This window comes from Artibeus jamaicensis, unplaced genomic scaffold, assembly GCF_021234435.1.
Source record: "Artibeus jamaicensis isolate MK-2021 breed Jamaican fruit bat unplaced genomic scaffold, CSHL_Jam_final contig_477, whole genome shotgun sequence".
In the NCBI taxonomy this organism is placed as follows: domain Eukaryota; kingdom Metazoa; phylum Chordata; class Mammalia; order Chiroptera; family Phyllostomidae; genus Artibeus; species Artibeus jamaicensis.
In genome coordinates this window covers 8680581-8698514 of record NW_026521854.1, presented here as the reverse complement: position 1 = coordinate 8698514, position 17934 = coordinate 8680581, and the positions used below count along the sequence as shown (strand labels likewise).

Genomic DNA, 17934 nt, shown 5'->3' with positions numbered 1-17934 from the left:
AGTTTGGGTCGGGCTGCAGGACCTCACTGTGCGCAGGCGCACACCTCGTCCTTCCCGTCCCTCCCCCGCCACCCAAAGCCCTCAAGCACGCAACAGCCCCCAGGCACTTGGGGGATGTCCTGACTTCCCCCTGCCACGGCACCGCCCACAGAAACAAGCCTGGAGGTGGGATGGGAGTAACTTTATTAAGTTCTTCCAGCCTCTGTTGCACGCCCTGCCCGCCTCTGACCCTGGTCACGGGGTGTCCCCGCTGCCCTCTTCCTCGTCATCATCCACGTCGAGGCCAGGGATACCACGGATTTGGCGCTGCAGCGCCCCGCCTAGCAAGGGCACGGCCTCCTCGTCTTCCTCCGGGGGTGGCGGCAGTTGGCCCGACACAGTTCCAGGAGTCGGCTCCGGGGGCACCGGGGGCTGCACTGGCGTGCTTTCAGTACCCTCAGTGTCCCCTGCTACTTCGACCATTGCCCCCTCATCCAGAACGCTGCCCTCAGCCTCCTCCTGTTCCTTCTCCTCCTCAGGGCTGTCAGTGAAGGGGTTCTCGCCCTGTGGAAGGACACAGATGGTGTTAGAGAAAGGACCCGCAGGACCAGGGCTGAGGACCAGGGACTGGGGATGCAGCTGGAGCCCACGCCAGGCACCCGTGCCTCACCTTCAGGTAGCTCTCCAGCTTCTTGCTGATGAGCTTGTTATTGAGAATACTGCGGGCCACCATGAGTGATGACTTCTTCGACTGCTCCATCATGAGCTGCGGGTAGGGCAGGCGGGGAAGGGTTGGAGAGGCTGCTCTGGGTGCGGAGATCCCCACCCTCCCAGATAGTGGGGCCCTCCTGCACACCTCCACCTGACTCCAACCAAATTTCTTAGGTTTTTAAGTGTACCTTGGGTACAAGCGTGCCGCCAGCCAACCCTTCAAGCATGGAGCCACTAACCGATTTTACCTCCGTTTTTCCACACCATACTTTTTATGCAGCTGATTAAAGACAAGTCTTTACAGTTGTGTTCCAGAAATCTGATTCACTTACATAAAAGCTATAAGCAGTGAACATATTTTAAAAACCTACTAATAGCTAAATGTGCAATCTGTAACAAAGAGCTGCCCTAATAAGCACAAACTCTTTAGGATGAATAAGGAGAATATAAAAAGATATAAATATGACAGTACATTTAAATGACACACATTCTTTTAATCAATAAGATTCCCAGGATGAAGAATTATACACTAATGGCAAGGTTGAAACTTGGCATTTTTACCCTGCTGGAAAGATGCTCAACTGTTTACTCGTATTTTCCGGAAAGCAGTTTGGTAGAAAGTATCAAAAGTAAAAATTCTGAGTACTGTAATTCCTTCCTGGAATCTATCTATCCTAAATTTAGGAATAGAATGGTGTGTGCAGTGGGTTGCAGTAATGAAACACTAGAAAGCACCTAAATGTTCTTCAGTGGAGAAGTAGTTAGACATCATACATTGAAAAGAACACCATGCAGCCCTTAAAATAGGGCTCATTTCTCTCTCCTGGCATGGTAATAAAGTTGTGTGATGGACTGTATAGTTGCCAGAGTCTTGCCTGGGAGGACTGACAACAAACGCTAGGTGATTTCCTCAGTGGTGAGATTACAGGCAAATCACACTTTAATCATTGCAAAGTAATGTATATGTAAAGCCATAAGCAGGAAAGTAACTGCTAAAGCTATTTTTGTTGGGGGAAACTCCACTTCCTGCATCCAGCTCTCTACATTACGTTTCACTTGCTGTTTCTACTCCCTTTATCTACCTTTGTCTTTTTTCTTTACACGTTCTGCCACTTGGGGAAAATATTAACAGAACTCATGCATACTCAAAATGAAACAAGTTAGAGATGCATGATTGGGACATAACAGACCACTTCCCCTGCCCAACTTTTTCACATGCCAACACAGTATCCTCCTCCCGGGAGGAGCACAGATGCACACAGGACAATGTCTCCCCAATGAGGTACATTTACATTCTTTCCAGATTTCTGCTACAATGACCAAACATCACCAGAATAAACATATACTTCTATGCTGGCGCTTTTAATTCTGTCAAACAGGTTCACCAGAGGCCATGTGCAGGAGTACTTTGCAAAAAAGTTGTAAAGCATGCTTCCTCCAACTGCACTAAAACAATGTACTTGTCTCTTGTGCCTCTGGGTCACCATCAGATGTTATTATCACTGTGGGATACTTCTGTGGCCTCCCATGGCATGTCCCTGCCCACTAGCAAATCAAAATGCTCTGAGATGCAGAGTGGCCACCCGCTCAGCACTTTTATGTGGCCTGGGTTTCCCCAACTTGCTTAGGAACGCTTCCTTTAAAACATCAAGGTAAACAAAATAATCTGTTTTGTTTCGGTTTTTTACATTTAAGATTTCTAGAATCTAATTACATAGTATGAGGTATGGGTCAACTTATCCTTCCAAAAATTTATAAGGTAAACCAGTTTCCACTAAAACCCCAAACTTTTCCCCTAAAACTCATTCGGTGGTAAAACATGAACTGACATTATGTTTTTGTACCATTTTTATTTGTCCCACTTACACACAAGTCACCTGAAGAATTACTGAGGGTTCAACTACAAGGAACTTTCCCAGATCCAAGGGACCATATCATGTGTTCTGAAATCCAAAAATTAATTAAAAAAGATCTGGCCGCAGGGTTTCAGATAAGGAACCTGTACCGATGTTGACAAAAACTAAGTTCTAAAACACAAAGGACCTTTCACTAGACTGATGCTGTTCTAGTTCCAGTTTTATTACTGTGCCAGTATCACTTTTTTCTTATTAATTGCTTTGCACTTAGTTGTATCTGCTTAAGCAAGAACCTGAACTCACTACTACTTTCTGTATAAACTACACTCTACAAATAAAACTGGAAAATAATTTTGGTCAGCCTCCTTCCCCAGACTTGGACTGGAATTGCACTGTGTTAATGTGGGGAACACTGGTTTTTGTTGTTTTTCTATTAAATCTCCCACCTAAGACTATACAGTCTGTTCCTCCAGGCACTGAGGTATTATTGGTCTGAAATTTAAGATCCCCTAACCTTCTTAAAGCTACATCCCTAGTTATTGTATGCATTTTGTGGTTATTGATACCCCACCCATTTACATTTCTAACTGGTTATTACAAGACTGGAGAAAAACTAGTACTTTTTGTATGTTATCTTAAATCTCAACCCAGTTGCCAAATTCAATAAGTTAAGAACACTTTGCTGGAATTATTAGCCTTTTCTGAGACTCATTTATTTGCATATAAAGTTTTCATTCCTAGTATCTTTATACTGGTAATGTTGCTTATTTCCTATTGAACCATCCTTGTATTCCAGAAACAAACTTACAGTGTATCACACATTCGAATCACTACTCAATTGATAATTACTAATATTTTATTTAGCACTTTTAAAAATCCTCTGCAGAGGATGAATTGCCTTCACAGAGAGGAGAGAGGAAGAGAGGGAAAGAGAAATGTCTTCTCATGTTTTCTGACTGTGGATTAAATCTACAATCTGGGCACATGCCCTAACTGGGAATCAAACCCATCACCATTTGATTTACAGAATGATGCTCCCCAGCCAGGGCACATTTATTCTTTCATAATAAACTAACTTACAGTTTCATCTTGGTGTTACCTTTATCAAATTTTTGGAATTAAGGTTAAAAAGGCTTCATAAAAATGAATTTGAGAATAGACTTCCAGCATGGCATCCTGAGAAGTTCTGCAGATTTATTTCTTAATCCTCCCCTTAAGATATGCTTTATTGATTTTAGAGAGAAAAAGGGAGGGAGAGAAACATCAATGTGAGAGGAACATCGATTAGTTGCCTCTTGCTGTGACCAGGGACCACCCACAATCTAGGTTATGTACACTGACCAGGAATTGAGCCCACAACCCTTCAATTTATAGGACAACACTCCAACCAACTGAGCCACACTGGCCAGGGCAAGTTGTGTTGGTTTAACAATGACCTGTAGCTTTTCTGCTTCTCAGCTCAGCATGATGGAAACTCCACTACAGCTAGCATCACCCAAAACACAGGCCTCCTTTTCTACCCAGCTCATTACAATTAAGGACTGTATCTTCCCAGGAGGGACAGGATGTGAACATCTAACTATCTGTTGCTGAGGCTAAGTTTTGGGCAAGTTCAGTATAAAGGTGGGTGCTCCCTTATTCTATCCAGTTCCCCATGGAATGGAGGCTGGGTTGGACATGACATGCTAACAATACTGGCTTTTTCATAAAGCAGAGATCCGATGCTGAAAGAGCATGGCAAGCCAAACCGAGAATACCAGAAGCTACAGCTGTCTCTCCATTCATCTCTTCTAAAGCAGCAAAGTCACTCAAAGAGAAGTATTCCACTGTCCCCAACCCCAATTCTGGAGTTTAGACTCAAAGATTTTGCCCAGGGAGAAAGGAAGGCCTGAGAACAATAAACTTACAAATCTCGTCCCAAAGGAACATACTTCATTTGCAGGAGTGTGGGGAAGTTCAAGACTAACAGCACTCTCAAAACTGTGGACTGTGTGGAGAAAATTAAAAGGAGACAGGTAGATTGACAGCAATATAAACTAAACCATTGGCTGGCTTGGCTGGGTTACCAGAGAGGCCAAGTGAAACAGCTAAGAATAAGTGAGTTCACAATAAAGCTCAAACAATGACCTTAAAAATGATCCATGTAAAGTAGCCCAAATTTACTTAGATCAGATTGGGGAGTAATTTCATGACTCAAGGCGTTGTTGAGAACAATAGATAAATCAGCCAACTATTTGTGGAGCTTAACAGCTAAGTGTAAGTCTGGAAAAGAAACAGTCAAAGACAGCCCTATCAAACCATTGTTATCCCAGGATGGCTGTACACTTGCCTATCTATGGCTTCTTCTTCCAAGGCACTATCAGAGGCTTTACACTGTGGGGATGAAAGAAATTTCACTAAAATAATTTTTTAAAGACTTTATTTATTTTAGAGAGGGGCAGGGAGGGAGAAAGAGAGGGAGAGAAACATTGATGTGTGAGAGGTACATCGTAGATTGGTTGCCTCTTACACGCCGGAACTGGGGACCTGGCCTGTGACCCAGGCATGTACCCTGACTGGGAATCAAACCAGTGACCTTTGGTTTCGCAGATCAGCACTCAATCCACTGAGCCACACCAGCCACGGCACGCTAAAACAATCTGACAAGGCAACTAAACAAACAGACAAGCAAATATATAGTAACAAGGCTTGGGGGGAAAGGAAGAAGAAAAGACGTAATGACACTGTCTCACCAAATAGAAATCAATGAAAGGATATTTTAAGAAAATGAATAAAAATCTTGGAGCTGAAAAATACAACAATGGAAATGAAAAATTCCCTAAAGAGTCTTCACAGATTTGAACTGGCAGAAAATTTAGCAAATGTGTAGATAGGCAGAGATCATACAATCTGAAAAACAGAGAAAAAGAGTAAAGAAAAATGAATAGTCAGTCTCAGACACCCTCGACACCATGAAGTCACCCAACTATGCATAATGGAAACACCAGAAAAAAGAGAAAGGAGGAGAAAAATTATCTGAATAATGGCTAAAAACTTCACAAATCTGATGCAAAACTTTACTACATCCAAGAAGCTCAACAAAACTCCAAACAGATAAACACAGAGATCCACAAAGACACATCATAATAAAAATCTTGAAAGCAACAAAAGAAAAATCAATCATCACTTTTTAAAAGGGAACCCCAATAAGGTTAAAAAACTGACTTCTCATCCAAAATTAGGCCAAGGAACAGTGGGATAACATTTAAAATGTTCAAGAAAAAATTGTCAACCAACAATCCTATGCCCAGCCAAACTTTCTCAAAAATGAAGGTGAAATAGATATTCTGTAATAAAGAACTGGGAGAATTTCCTACTAGCAGACTGTACAAGAAATACCAAAAGAAGTTCTTGAAGCTGAAAGCAAGTGATCCCAGAGTAATGTGTGGTTCGCAGGCCCGTGCTCAATCCACTGAGCTACATCAGCCAGGAGAAGGAGAGAAACATCAATGTATGGTTGCCTCTCATGAGTCCCCTGCTGGGAACTGGCTTGCAACCCAGGCATGTGCCCTGACTGGGAATCGAACCGCGATCGTGTGGTTCGCAGGCCCACACTTATCCACTGAGCTACACCAGTGAGGGCCAGAGTAATGTGAATTCACATGAAAAAACAATAAAGGTATAATTCTAAAAGATACTATAAATGTGAATTTCCTTCCCTGTCTTCTCAACTGATTTAAAAAAGTTCAGGAGGACATAACAATTATAGATGCATCTAACAAAGCACCAAAAATACATAAAATAAAAATTGACAGAAATGAAGGGAGAAACAGACAATTCAACAATAATAGTTGGAGAGGCTAATAAGCATAATGGATCTACAGAACATTCCACCAAAAAACAGAATATACATTTTTCTCTCAGGTGCAGAAGAAGCATTCTCCAGGAGAGACCTTCTGCTAGGCCATAAAACAAGCTTCAGTACACTAAAAAGGGTTGAAATAATACAATGTATGTTTTCTGGTCACAGAGAATAAAATTAGAAATCACTAATAGAAAGAAATTTGGGAAATTCACAAATATGTGGAATTTAAATGACACACTATTAAAAAATCAATGGGTCTAAAAAGAAATCAGAAAGAAATTAGAGAATAACTTGAGGTGAATGAAAATGAGGATATGACATACCAAAAATTATAGGATGCAGTGAAAGCAGTAGGAAACCTATTACTCCACCTTAAGAAACGAGTAAAATAGCAACAAACTAAACCTAAAAGGCAAAAAGAAGGAAGAATAAAGATTAGAGTGAAAATTAATGAAGAGAAAAACAATGGGAGTGAGGGATATCAATGAAACCAAACGTGTGTTTTTTTTAAAGATTACCACAATTATCAAAACTTCAGCACGTTAGCAAGACTGACCAAGAAAGAAAGATGACTCAAATTACTAGAATCAGAAACAAAAGAAGGGAACTGCCGACCTTACAGAAATATAAAGGATTATAAAGGAATACCATAAATAAATGTCTGCTAATAGGTAAAGTTAGATGAAATGGATACATTTCTCAAAAGATGGAAACTATTAAAACTGAATCAAAAAGAATTAGAAAACCTAAATAGACCAATTTAAGAAATTGTATTAGTAATACTGGGATGGCCAAAAAGTTAATTTATTTTCCCATACGATGGCTCTAGTAGTGTTTGGTTGTCTATTAACTTCTTTCAAAACAATTTTGTTAGATTGTATCATGACAGCTGTCATATCAGTGTATATTAAAAAAAACCCCAAAACCAGCGAATTTTTGTGCAGTCATCTGATTACTGAACATGGAAGAAAGTATGCAACATTTTCAGCATATTATGCTTCATTATTTCAAGACAGGTAAAATTGCAACTGAAATGCAAAACAAAGATTTGTGCAGTGCATGGACAAGGTGCTGTGACTGATCAAATGTGTCAAAAGTGGTTTGAAAAGTTTCTTGGTATTATTGACATTTTGGCCAAGTAATTCTTTGCTATGGGGCAGTCTTACATATTGGAAGATGTTTAGCAGCACCCCTGACCTCTGCCCATTAGAAGCCAATAGCAGGAGATAGCGGACATACACAAAATATCCAAATCAATAAAGTTATTGGTTAACTTTTGAGAATACATCTTTTATTTTACAGAAAAAGCTAAATGGACTTTTTGGCCAACCCAAAAGAAAGTTACTCACAAAGAAAAGCATAGGTCCAGATGGCTTCACAGGCAAACTTTACCAAACTTTTAACAAATTAATACCAATTCTTCACAAACTCTTCTAAAAAAAAAAAAAGAAGAGGGAAAACTTCCTAATTCATCATTTGAAGCCAGTATAACCTTTATACCAACACCAAAGACATCAGCAGAAACCAAAGACCAGTATCTTTATGAATACAGATGCAAACTTCTCAAATGAAATACTAATAAACCCGGTTCAACAACACATAAAAAGTTATCTATTATGACCAAAATTTACCCCAGGTATAGAGGGTGGTTTAATACCCCAAATCAATTAATTGTAATATATTATTACAACAGAATAAAAAATAAAACCACATGATCATCTCAACAAGATGCAGAAAAAACATTTGGCAAAATCCAATACCCTTCCAGGATAAAAACACTTAACAAAATAGAAACAGAAGGGAATTCATCAATCAGATAAAGAGAACCTATGAAAAATCCACAGATAACAACATACTTAATGGTAAAAGACTGGTTCTTTACCTCCGAATCAGGAACAAGACAAGGACGTCCACTCTAACTTCTTTTTCAACATTGTGCTGGATGGTCTAGCCAGAGCAACTGGGCAAGAAAAAGAAGAAAAAGGCATCCAGACTGGAAGTAGTTAAACTATCTCTACTTGCAGATGACTGACCTCGTACACAAAAAATCCTAAGAAATCCGCTAAAAACTATTAGAATTAATGATCGAGTTCAGTAAGGTTCCAGAATACAAAATAAATATACAAAAATCAATTGTTCTTTTTAAAAATCATTTATTTATTTATTTTTAGAGAAAGGGGAAAGGTGGGAGGGAGAAAAATATTGAAGTGAGAGAAACATCAGTGGGTTACTTCTCGTACATGCTGCAACAGGGGACAGAACCCATGACCCAAGCATATGCCCTGAGCAGGGAATAAAACTGGCAACGTTTTGCTTTGCAGGACGTTGTCCAACCAACTGAGCCACAGCAGTCAGAGAATCAACTGTTCTTTTAAGAATTTTTTTCTTTATTGATTAGAGAGACAGAGACTGAAAAACACTGATTTGCTGTTCCACCAATTGATGCATTCATTGGTTGTTTCTTGTATGTGCTCTGATTGGATGTTAAACCTGCAACCTTGAAGTAAGGGGACGACACTCTAACCAACTGAGACAACTGGCCAGAACTCAACTGCATTTTAAAATATTTTTTATTTCAGAGAGGGGAAGGGAGGGAGAAAGAGAAGGAGAGAAATACTGATGTGAAAGAGAAACATCAATTGGCTGCCTTCTGTAGGTGCCCTGACTGGGGACCAGACTTGCAACCTAGGCATGTGCCCTGACCTGGAATCAAACTTTCAGTTTGTAGGACAATGCCCAATTAAGCCACACTGGTCAGGGCTTAATTGTATTTTTATACACATTCAAAGAACAACCCAAAAGCAGAATTAAAAACAATTCCACTTACAATGGTATCAAAAGAATAAAATATTGCCCTGATCCCGACCAATGTAGCATAGCTGGTTTAGTATCTTCCCTCAAAGCAAAAGGTTGCTGGTTCGATTCCCAGTCAGGGCACCTGCCTGGGTTGCAGGCCTGGGTCCTGGGCTAGGAGTGTGTAAGAAGCAACTGATAGATGTTTATCTTGCACATGGATGTTTCTCTTCCCCTCCTCCTTCCCTTCTCCTCTCTCTAAAAATAAAGAAATGCTTTTTTTAATACTTCTTTTTAAAAGATTTTATTTATTTATTTTTAGAGGGGAAGGGAGGGAGAAAGAGAGGGAGAGAAACATCAGTGTGTGATTGCCTCTAGCATGCCCCCTACTAGGGACCTGGCCTGCAACCCATGCATGTGCCCTGATAGGGAATCGAACCAGCGACCCTTTGCCTCAAAGGCCAGAGCCTGATCCACTGAGCCACAAAAGCCTGGGCTAAAAATAAATAAACTCTTTAAAAAAAAAAAGGATAAAATACTTAGGAATAAATTTAACAACAAAAGAAAGTGTCAAACATACTTTGAAAACTATAGATTTAAATACATAGAAAGATATCCCTTATTTATAGATTAGAAGACAATACTGCTCAGATGGCAATACTCCCCAACTTGATTTGGGAATGGAACACGATCCTACTGCAATACCAGCTGGCTTCTTTGTAGAAACTGGTTAAGTTCATCCTGAAACTCATAGAAACTCAAGGATCACAGACTAGCCAAAACAATCTTAAGAAAGAGGAACAAAGTTGGAGGATTCACACTTCCTGATTCCAAATCTTAATACAAAATTATGATGTGGTACTAGCATAAGGATGGATATACAGAACAACAAAACAGAAGTGAGAGTCCAGGAATAAACCCACACAGCTATGGTCAACTGACTTTTGTTGACAAGGGTGCCACAACCATTCACAATTGGTAAAGAACAATTTCTTCAACAAATGGTGCTGGAACAACTGGACCTCCACCTGGAATAGAATGAACCTGGACCCTTACCTCACACTATGAACACAAATTAACTCAAATGGAGAAGAGATCCAAATTATAGAAGATAAAACCATAAAACTCATATAAATCTTTGTGACCTTGAATTCAGCAATGGATTTTTAGAGATAATACCCAAGCATAAGCAACAAAAGTAAAAAGATCCACTGAATCTATCAAAATTAAACTTTTATGCTACAAGACACATGAAGAAGGCAAAAAAAAACAAAAAACCCCACAGAATAGGAGAAAATATTTACAAATTCTATGTCTGATATGAGACTAATAAAAACTGAACTCATCCCTGGCTGGTGTGGCTCAGTTGACTGAGTGTAGCCTGCAAACCAAAGGGTTACTAGTTTGATTCCCAGTCAGGGCACATGCCTGGGTTTTGAGCCAGGTCCCTGGTAAGGGGATGCGTGAGAGGCAATCACACACTGATGTTTCTCTCCTTCTTTCTCTTTCCCTTCTCTGCTCTAAACGTAAATAATTAAAATAAACTTTTAATAAGAAAGTTAATAAACTTTTTTTAAGAAAAAACTCAGTTCAAAAGCACCATGCAATTAAAAAATGAACAATGGATCTGAACAAATATTTCCAACTCCAAGGAATATAGACAAATGGTTAAAAAGAAACAAAGCCGATGAAAGATGCTCAATATCATTAATTATCAGGGAAACACAAATAGAAAAATAGAACGGATACCACGTCATACCCACCAGCATATAGTTAGAATCAGGACGTCAAATAACAAGTGTTGATGAGATGCAGGTAACTCAGAACCTCCAAACATTGCCGATGGGAATATAAAGTTGGTGCAGCCATTTCAGAAAACAGTCTGGCAGTTCCTCAAGAAGTTAAAGAGTTAGTATTTGACCCTAACACTCCACTCCTAGATACATACTCCAAAGAAATAAAAATGTACTCCAAAGAAATAAAAATGTATGTCCACACTAAAGTTGCACACAAATATAATAATATTGGCTATTATTTATAATAGCCAAAAGGCTGGAACAACCCAAATATCCAAACTCATGAATGAATAAACCAAATGTGATATACCCATATGAGATAGTATTTTTAGGCCATACAAGTTCAGATACATGCTACAATGTGAATGAACCTTGAAAACATACTAAGTAGAAGAAGGCAATCACATAAGACCATGTATTATGTGACTCCAATCATATGAAATGTCCAGACTAAGAGGATACATAGAGACAGATAATATATTAGCAATTGCCTATCACAGGGGAAGAAGCACTGAGGGTTGGGGAGTAATGGAAAAAGAGCCTGGGTCTCTTTATGAGGTAATAAAAATGTTCTGTAATTGATTATGGTGGTGACTGCACAACTGTAAATATGTTAAAAATTACTGAATTGTAAGAGATTAAAAAGTACAAATTGGTAGTTACAAAATAGTCGTGGGGATATAAAGTACAGCACAGGAAATGAAAGTCAATAATATTATAATAACTACATATGGTAAATATGGATACTGGAAATATCAGGGTGAACACCTTGTATATGATTATCTAACCACTATGTTGTTTACCTAAAAGTAGTATTTACAAAATAATATTAAATGTCAACTGTAATTGAGGAAAAAGATGATTGAACTGTACACCTGAAATGGATGAACTCTACAGTATGTGAATATCACAATAAAGCTGTTATAAAAAATAATAGGACTTCTGGCCAAGATGGAGGTGTAGGTAGACCACTGTGCCTCCTTGCACAAACAAAATTACGGACAACAAAAATTTAGAGATAAAAAAGCACCCAGAACTGACAAAAAAATTAAACTGTATGGAAGTCCAACAACTATTCATCCAGACCGGTAAGAGGGGCAGAGTCAGTGGCAGGCAGAGAGGGGTCGTGGCAGGAAAAAGCAGTAGCTTGGGGACCCAGGTGCACAGGCGGCGGTTGGCAGACCCCAGGTGCGGGGTGGCAATGAGCAGACCCAGTGAGGCCCACAAAGCAGCTGGCTGACCATGGTCACACATTCTCATGGAGATAAACCAGGCAAAAAGGGGCAGCGAGACAGACAGGGCAACCCCAGGGCCCCAGCACCTGGAAATAAAGCCTAAAAGTACCGATTGAAACACTTGTGGGGGTTGAGGTGCCAGGAGAGACTCCCAGCCTCACAGGAGAGTTCATTGGAGAGACCCATAGGGTCCTGGAACGTACACAGGTCCACCCACCCAGGAACCAGCACCAGAGGGCCCAGTTTGCTTGTGGGAAGAGGCAGAAAAGACTGACATCCAAGAGAAGAGCAAAGCAAGCACCACTGTAACCTCTCTGACCCCGCCCCCACATACAGCAACCCAGCAACTGGGTTGCCCCATCCTGGTGAACACCTAAGACTCTGTCCCTCACTATATAACAGGAACCACCAGACCAAAAAAAGAAAGAAAAAGGCTCAAACAGAAGAACAGATTAAAGCCCCACAGCCAATACTTCTAAGCCACCAAGAGATAGCTAAACTGTCAGATGCACAGTTCAAAGCACTGGTGATCAGGTTGCTCACAGAACTGGTTGATTTTGGTCGCAAATTAGATGGAAAAATGAAGGCTCCAATAAGTGAAATGAAGGAAAATGCACAGGGAACCAATAGTGATGGGAAGAAAACTGGGACTCAAATCAATGGAGTAGACCAGAAGGAAGAAAGAAACAACCAAACAGAAAAGAATAAAGAAACAACCAAAGAAAAGAATGAAGAAACAAGAATTCAAAAAAATGAGGAGAGACTTAGGAACCTCCAGGACATCTTTAAATGTTCCAACATCCGAATCATAGGGGTACCAGAAGGGGAAGAGGAACAGCAACAAGTGGAAACCTTATTTGAACAAATAATAAAGGAGAACTTCCCCAATCTGGCAAAGGAAATAAACTTCCAGGATGTCCAGGAAACTCAGAGAGTCCCAAAGAAGGTGGACCCAAGGAGGAACACACCAAGGTACATCATAATTACATTACCCAAGGTTAAAATGAAGGAGAAAATTCTAGAAGCAGCAAGAGATAAGGGGACAGTCACCTACAAAGGAGTTCATATCAGACTGTCAGCTGATTTCTCAAAAGAGACCTTACAGGCAAGAAGGGGCTGGATAGAAGTATTCCAAGTCATGAAAGACCTACATCCAAGATTGCTCTACCCAGCAAAGCTCTCATTTAGAATAAAAGGGCAGATAAAGTGCTTCTCAGATAAGGTAAAGTTCAAGGAGTTCATCATCACCAAGCCCTTATTCTATGAAATGTTAAAAGGACTTATCTAAGAAAAAGAAGATAAAAAATATGAACAGTAGAAAATAAAAAGACAGCAAATTCACAGTTATTAACAACCACACCTAAATCAAAAGCAAACTAAGCAAACAACTAGAACTAGAACAGGAACAGAACCACAGAAATGGAGATCACATGGAGGATTAGCAACAGGGGAGTGGGAGGAAGAGAGAGGGGGGAAAAGGTACAGAGAACAAGTAGCATAGACTGTAGGTAGAAAATAGACAGGGGGAGGGCAAGAGTAGTATGGGAAATGTAGAAGTTAAAGAACTTATGACACATGGACACGAACTAAAGGGAGGGAATGTGGGTGAGAGGGGGTGTGCAGAGTGAAAGGGAATGAAGGGGGGAAATGGGACAACTATAATAGCATAATCAATAAAATATATTTTAAAATAATAATTAGAAGATTTCTCATTTATTTCTACAGTCTAGAATTTTAAAATATAGAATATTTATTTATTTTTAGAGAAGGAGAAGAGAGGGAGGAAGTGGGAGAAAGAGAGGAAATGAAACATCAATGTGAGAGAGAAACATTGACCAATTGCCTCTTACGACCTAGGCATGTGCTGTGACTGGGATCGAACCGGCAATCTTCCGCTTTGTGGGATGATGTCCAACCGAGCCACACAGGTCAGGGCAAAAATATACAGTATTTAAATAGTATTAAATTATCTATATAAACCAACTACTACTTCTGGTACCTTGTTAAGTTTCTTTCATCACCCTTCTAAACCCCTCTATGGTTTCTAGTTGTTATGGCTATTTTTCTTTCTTTTTCCTTTAATTTCTTAGGGTCAGTTTTGAATTTAGATTTTGCTAACTATCACTCACTTCACCTAGATTTTCCAAAAGTTAATGCCATGCACTGTCCACCCTCTGCAATCTGCTCTCTGTTCTCTTCCTACCTCTTATTAGCTCCCAACCCAAGAATCAGACCTTGTATGATCCCTCCAACTTCTGTTGCCAAAGCCAATGGGTATCTTCCCTCTTTCCAGCTCTCTTAGTGGCAAATACACAGCCTGAATTTCAATTATCCAAGCCGGACCCTTAACCTCATCTCACTGCTGAGAATCACTGCACTGAGAAAGACCAGAGGTGAATTTAATACACATGAAAAAAGACTGATAAATGCTATTTCCTATGGCTCCCCTTGACTTCTATCACCTGCTCATAAATCCCTTCAGCCTCCTCCAAGGTGATGGCAGCCAAGCCTCTCTCTATCCCAGGCCCATCTTCTCAATTCTCTCCCTACTGTACAGGCCCCTATAACTCCACCCGACCTCTAACAGCTTCCTCCAACCCACCATGTCACCACCCTTTAAACAAAACAAAACAACTCCCTCATCCCCCACATACTCTGGCTTCTATGCTAGGCACTGAGGATCCACTAAAAAAATTAAGACAGAATTTGTTCAATTTCTTGTCAGACTTGTTCCTTTATCTGTACCGTATTCTGCCCTCTCCATCATGGCAGCACCACAGTCCCTTAGGTATTCAGGCCAGAAATCTGAGACATCCCAGACTCCTGGTCTCTCCCTCAAGCTTGCCCTCTTAACCAGATCTTCTATCCTGCTGTTCCCTTCATTCCCAAGGTATTAGGTATACCTTTATGCAACAGCCTGTCATTGGCTCCAGCTTCCCTCCTATACCAGGTGCCCAAAGTCTCTAGTTCAACGACAACACTAATCTTGTTAGGCACTCACTTACAAACTTTGCTGCCTATGGAAACAAGTTCAGACCCCTCAGCCCACCCATCATGAATCTCGGAAGTCCAACTTTTCCTTCAGCAACATGTGTACTGTACACTTATGTTTGCTTTCTGAACCTAGTCTGGCCATTGGCCCCTATGCACATGGAGTTCCCCATATCCCACAGCCTGTTTGCTCCTTACAATCCAGCTCTGATGCTGCCTTCTCCAGCAGAGTCCCCACTTCCCACCCTTGTCTGTGACTACACTGGACCAGAAATGTCTATACCTACCTGTCCCCTGCAGTCCCTCACTGGATGGCACATTATGTAGCCCTAGCATCTCCCATTGGATGGCCACTCACCCTACGATTCCGGTTATGATCCACAGTCTTCAGGTGCTTCTGGATGATCCCAAACTGCATGGGAATGAAGAGGTCACAGGCTGCACAATGGGCTGCCTCTACCTTCTTTACAAAATGCTCCATGGCAATTTCTGCGGGGAAAAAGGAGAGAGTTGCCACTGGTACCAGGTGTCTAAGACAAACCCAAGAGTTTGGGAAAAACACAGACTAGCTCACTTCATCCTGTGAGTTCCGCATGAACCCAAGGCTATTCTCACAAACCCTCTCTGGGGGAAGAAGGAAGTCATGATCAGAGGGCAGGTTGAGACCCTGTCACTGGAATAGGATGGAACCTTCTCACCTTGTGTCAGATCCTGGTCTCTGTAAATCTGCTGGATCAGACCATCAAGGTCCTCTACAGTTTTTCGGAGTTCCTCTGTCTTCTTGGTCTTGTTGGTGACGTATTCCTGCCAGAGACAGCAAGGAGAGAACCACACCAAGGTTCATGTGGGCTGCTCTGTGTCCTGAAGGGACTGAAGAGAGAAGAGCAGCTGTGCCGCTTCAGGGCTCACCTGCAGAAAGTCAGCCGTCTGTTTGGGAAGCTTGGTGCCTACGTACTTAAAGTGTTCCTTGTGGAACTTGCTGTCGAGGTGGCTGGCCATCTCATCCTCATAGAAGGTTCGGTACTTGCAGAGAGAACACACAAACTGGATCCTGCCACAGGAGGGAAATAAGGGCTGAGGCCTGAGTGTCTCATGGAACAGCGCTGTCACCTCACCCAACAACCCAGCTGTGAGCCCTGAACAGGCTCTGCTCATGGGCCTCTGAAGTGCAGTCCCAGCAGGGGGACAGGCTTAGACCAGTGGGGTCGGGAATAGAAAGGGACAGAACGTCTGTAGGATGCAGTTACTGCAAAGTGGGGGACAGGGGAGGAGCTCTTTCTTCCCACAGGCAGGAGGCTGAAGCAGCAGCTGCTGCAACAGGCAAGGAGTCGCTGGAAGGTAGCCGGAGGGCCTCTCTACCAAGGCTGGGCAGGAGCTTGTGCACTTGGCCCAGTTGGAGACCAGAAGGAAGGATGCCCCGGCATGAGCCAGGTGGCCCTGAGGTGCAAAGTGAAGTACGTAGTCCCGAGGCAGGGCCCGAAAAGGTGCTGCATCTTCCTCCTGGGGCCTGGGGGACTGAGAGGCCCAGCCCATCCTCTGCTCAGAGTGCTTGGGGGTGGTGTCGGGAGGGATGGGAGGCAAGCAGGCCTGGGCACCTGCTGCCTCATCTTCCTCTTCCAAGAAGAGACCAGTCTGAGCTAGAAGGAGGATGCCTGCCTGGCCTGCCAGAGGGCAGTCTGGAGTCACCTGAGCGAGGTGCTCTGTCTGGGCCTGGTGTCCACAGCAGAAGCCTGGGGTCTGGGGCCTGGGCAGGAACAGGCCGCCGTGGCAAGGGGCAGAGGAGGCCAGCCGCCACCGAGGCCTCGGGGCAGGTCCCTACCTCTGCCGGACGTCCTTATCTGGGCCACGGGGTCAGCTTTTTCTGGAGAGCCCAGGGGGCCGGGCGCCGGCGAGGCTGAGGAAGGTCCAGCAAGAGCAAGAGTCTGAGGCGGAGGAGGAGGAGGCAAGCGCCAGTACGGGAGCCCTGAGGGCAGACAGACCCGACCAAGGGGCGTGAAGGGCTCAGCCGTAGATAGAACCGGCCTGATAGGGCCAGCGGACAGGGCAGAGGGCAGGCCCGAGGCTGCCATAGCCCACAGGTGCTGCCATCTCTCCTGGGTATGGCGGCAGCCTCTTGGCAGCTAGCTGGGGTGGCACAGGCGCCTTGGACCTTGAGTCTCTGATGAGCTGGCCCCCTCCCACAGGGGCATCAGGCCCCCAGTGCACCTCGAGGCTCCTGCGCCGTGACCAAGCGCCGGAGCTTCTGGGCAACAGTGCTGAGCAGTGTCTGATCTCAGGCCAAAGACACCAGTGGTCACCAGGTGGCCTCAGAGAGACAGGGGATGAGCCAGGCCTTGGAGCTGGGCTGGGTGGGAAGCAGGGTCCATGCACGGCCGAGCAGGTGGCAGTTCCCAAGGGAGGCCAGAGGGCGATGAGGCAGCAGGGCCCTGCTCTCCTGGCAGCAGCCCCATTGTGAAGCAGAGGCAAAAGGGTGGGGAGGAGGGAGCTGGTTACCTTTCTACCATGCGGTCTCGCTGCCGTTTCTTCTGCTTGTCCTGGCTCTTCTTGCCTGCCTGTAACTTGCGCTTGGTCTGGCTACTCTCATCCTGGGTGCTCAAAGACCCTGTAAGAACAAAGGAGCATAGCTACCAGCTTGGCTCCAACAGGTCAGGGCAGGCCCTGTGGCCTGTAGCTGCATCACCTGCCATCTAGTCCAGGGCATCCGTTTTGAGAGCAGCTGCTTCAGCAAG

The 17934-nt window shown here is 42.9% G+C and overlaps 1 protein-coding gene across 5 annotated transcripts in view; it reads right to left on the bottom strand.

Moving 5' to 3' along the window:
- Positions 1–166: 166 nt before the first annotated feature.
- AKAP8L (A-kinase anchoring protein 8 like) overlaps positions 167–17934 on the bottom strand; it is a 34502-nt gene continuing 16734 nt past the window's right edge. For all 5 annotated transcript variants that reach the window (XM_037141887.2, XM_037141889.2, XM_037141890.2 and 2 more), the window contains 6 exons: positions 17699–17807; positions 16115–16256; positions 15904–16009; positions 15564–15694; positions 650–745; positions 167–543 (listed from right to left, as the gene is read on the bottom strand). In XM_037141887.2, coding sequence (XP_036997782.2) covers positions 235–543; positions 650–745; positions 15564–15694; positions 15904–16009; positions 16115–16256; positions 17699–17807 — 893 coding nt within the window. In that variant the 3' untranslated portion in view covers positions 167–234. The remainder of the gene's footprint in view (positions 544–649; positions 746–15563; positions 15695–15903; positions 16010–16114; positions 16257–17698; positions 17808–17934) is intronic.